Raw genomic sequence first — 1933 nt, forward strand, 5'->3', positions numbered from 1 at the left:
TTCATGCAACACCACATTCTATACATATATATCAAAAACCTTAAGAATTACCTAAGCTTTGATGGAAAAGACATTAATGATGCCTTGCAACTTTTAAAACGATATTTTTTTTCATTAATAACCTAACACTAGACTGGTATTCTCCATTTCAGCTATCAACTTCTCTGAGTTTGTAACAAATTACGAAGAGAAGAGAGATGCATATATTGTTAATATGCAGAACCCATTAAAGAGAAGTGGTCGAGCATGCAAATAGAAGGTATAAGTATTGAATTTATCATTGCATCAGAACAAAATAGTGATGGAGAGGATCTCCTAATACTAAACACCAATCCTTCATATCTGACCTTCATGAAATGGATTCTTCTATCTTACAATTAAATCTCTGGAAAGTTCTCGCCATCATTACCTTCCTTATTCACTATTTGACGTTATGTTCCATCATCAAGAAACCATTTCCCCACTACATTCTCAATCATCATTCATATAATCTGTCACGTATGATGTACCTAACTGCAAGAACCCGCATGGCCCTATTAGAGTATAAAAGTCAACAAGAATGTTGACTTTCCTTTTCTGTTTCAGATGTAATACGTCGTCATTTTATTCAGATAGTCTGTTAGTTTGTTAGAAGATATTTTTGATTTCTGTTATATATATTGCATCTGTAACATTATGAATGATTAACGAAAATCATTTCAATCAAAATCCTTTCTTCTTCAAATTCTTTCTTTCATTCTCTTTCAACATGGTATCAGAGCACGAGTTCTGATCAATTTCTTCCTTTTTCATCTCCAATTTTTTTCAATTCATCATCATGTCTGAAGGAAATACTTCATCAAATTCCACATTTGAAGTTTCTATCTCTTATTTCCTTGGATCGTCCGATAATCCGAGTACGATTCTTGTATCAAAGGTATTCGATGGAACTGGATTCGCTACTTGGAAACGATCGACGACACTTGCTCTTACTGCTAAGAACAAATTCTGTTTTGTTTCGCTATCATCTCCTGGAGCGAATTCACCTTTGATTTCAAACTGGGATCGTGTCAATTCTATAGTCATTTCTTGGATCTTGAACTCATTGAATAAGGATATTGTTGAAAGTGTCCTTTTCTTTCAAACAGCAAAAGAAATATGGACGGAATTGAATCAAAGGTATGCACAATCAAATGGAGCAATGATATATCATATTAAAAAACAATTGTATTCTACGAGTCAAGGATCTGAAGATTTTTCAACATATTTCACCAAGATGAAACGTGTTTGGGATGAATTAAGGATGATTCAAGAAATTCCTACATGTACTTGCAATTCTGCTGCTATTCTTAACAAATTCATGGAAGATCAACGTTTAATTCAGTTACTCATGGGATTAAACGATTCGTATAAAGCTATAAGAGGATAAATCCTGATGATGAGTCCTCTTCCTACTATTTCCACTGTTCACTCTATCTTGATTCATGAAGAACGACAGAGAGACATTTCATCTACACCTAACTTTGACACAGAGTCTATGGCAATGCATGTTAACACTGGATCTAAGAAGAATCTGAATTGTTCACACTGCAAGAAGAGTGGACACATCAAATCTCAAAGCTACAGACTCCATGGATTTCCAGCAAACTTCAAGTTCACGAAAACAAAGAAAATAGAGTCAATGGTTCACAATGTTATCTCTACAGATGATCCACAAACAATTTCACAAGAACAATACAAACAATTGATGGACCTTCTTATCAACAAAGGCACTTCTCAAATCAATTATGTTATCACTAATGGCTCAATGGATACAGCAGGTAATCCTATTGATAGTTCAGGAAATCATGTCTCTTATATATTTAATGTTGATATTGACTCTAATGGGACAAAATCCAAATGGATAATCGACTCAGGAGCTACTGATCACATTTGTTCCGATATGTCATTATTC

The 1933-nt window shown here is 34.0% G+C and overlaps 1 protein-coding gene across 1 annotated transcript; it reads left to right on the top strand.

Annotated features, from left to right (window-relative positions):
* Window positions 1–817: 817 nt before the first annotated feature.
* LOC145127345 (uncharacterized) lies at window positions 818–1408 on the top strand. The gene has a single exon (XM_079062561.1). It carries the CDS (start codon window positions 818–820, stop codon window positions 1406–1408), a length of 591 nt encoding a protein of 196 aa, XP_078918687.1.
* The last annotated feature ends 525 nt before the right edge of the window (window positions 1409–1933 follow it).

The sequence above is a fragment of the Lactuca virosa genome, chromosome 7 (genome assembly GCF_052849685.1).
Source record: "Lactuca virosa cultivar CGN04683 chromosome 7, Lactuca_virosa_CGN04683_v6, whole genome shotgun sequence".
NCBI lineage: Eukaryota > Viridiplantae > Streptophyta > Magnoliopsida > Asterales > Asteraceae > Lactuca > Lactuca virosa.

What these genes read in the sequence shown, in the direction of transcription:
- LOC145127345 (XM_079062561.1), top strand. Translation starts at nt 818, where the DNA reads ATGTCTGAAGGAAATACTTCATCAAATTCCACATTTGAAGTTTCTATC.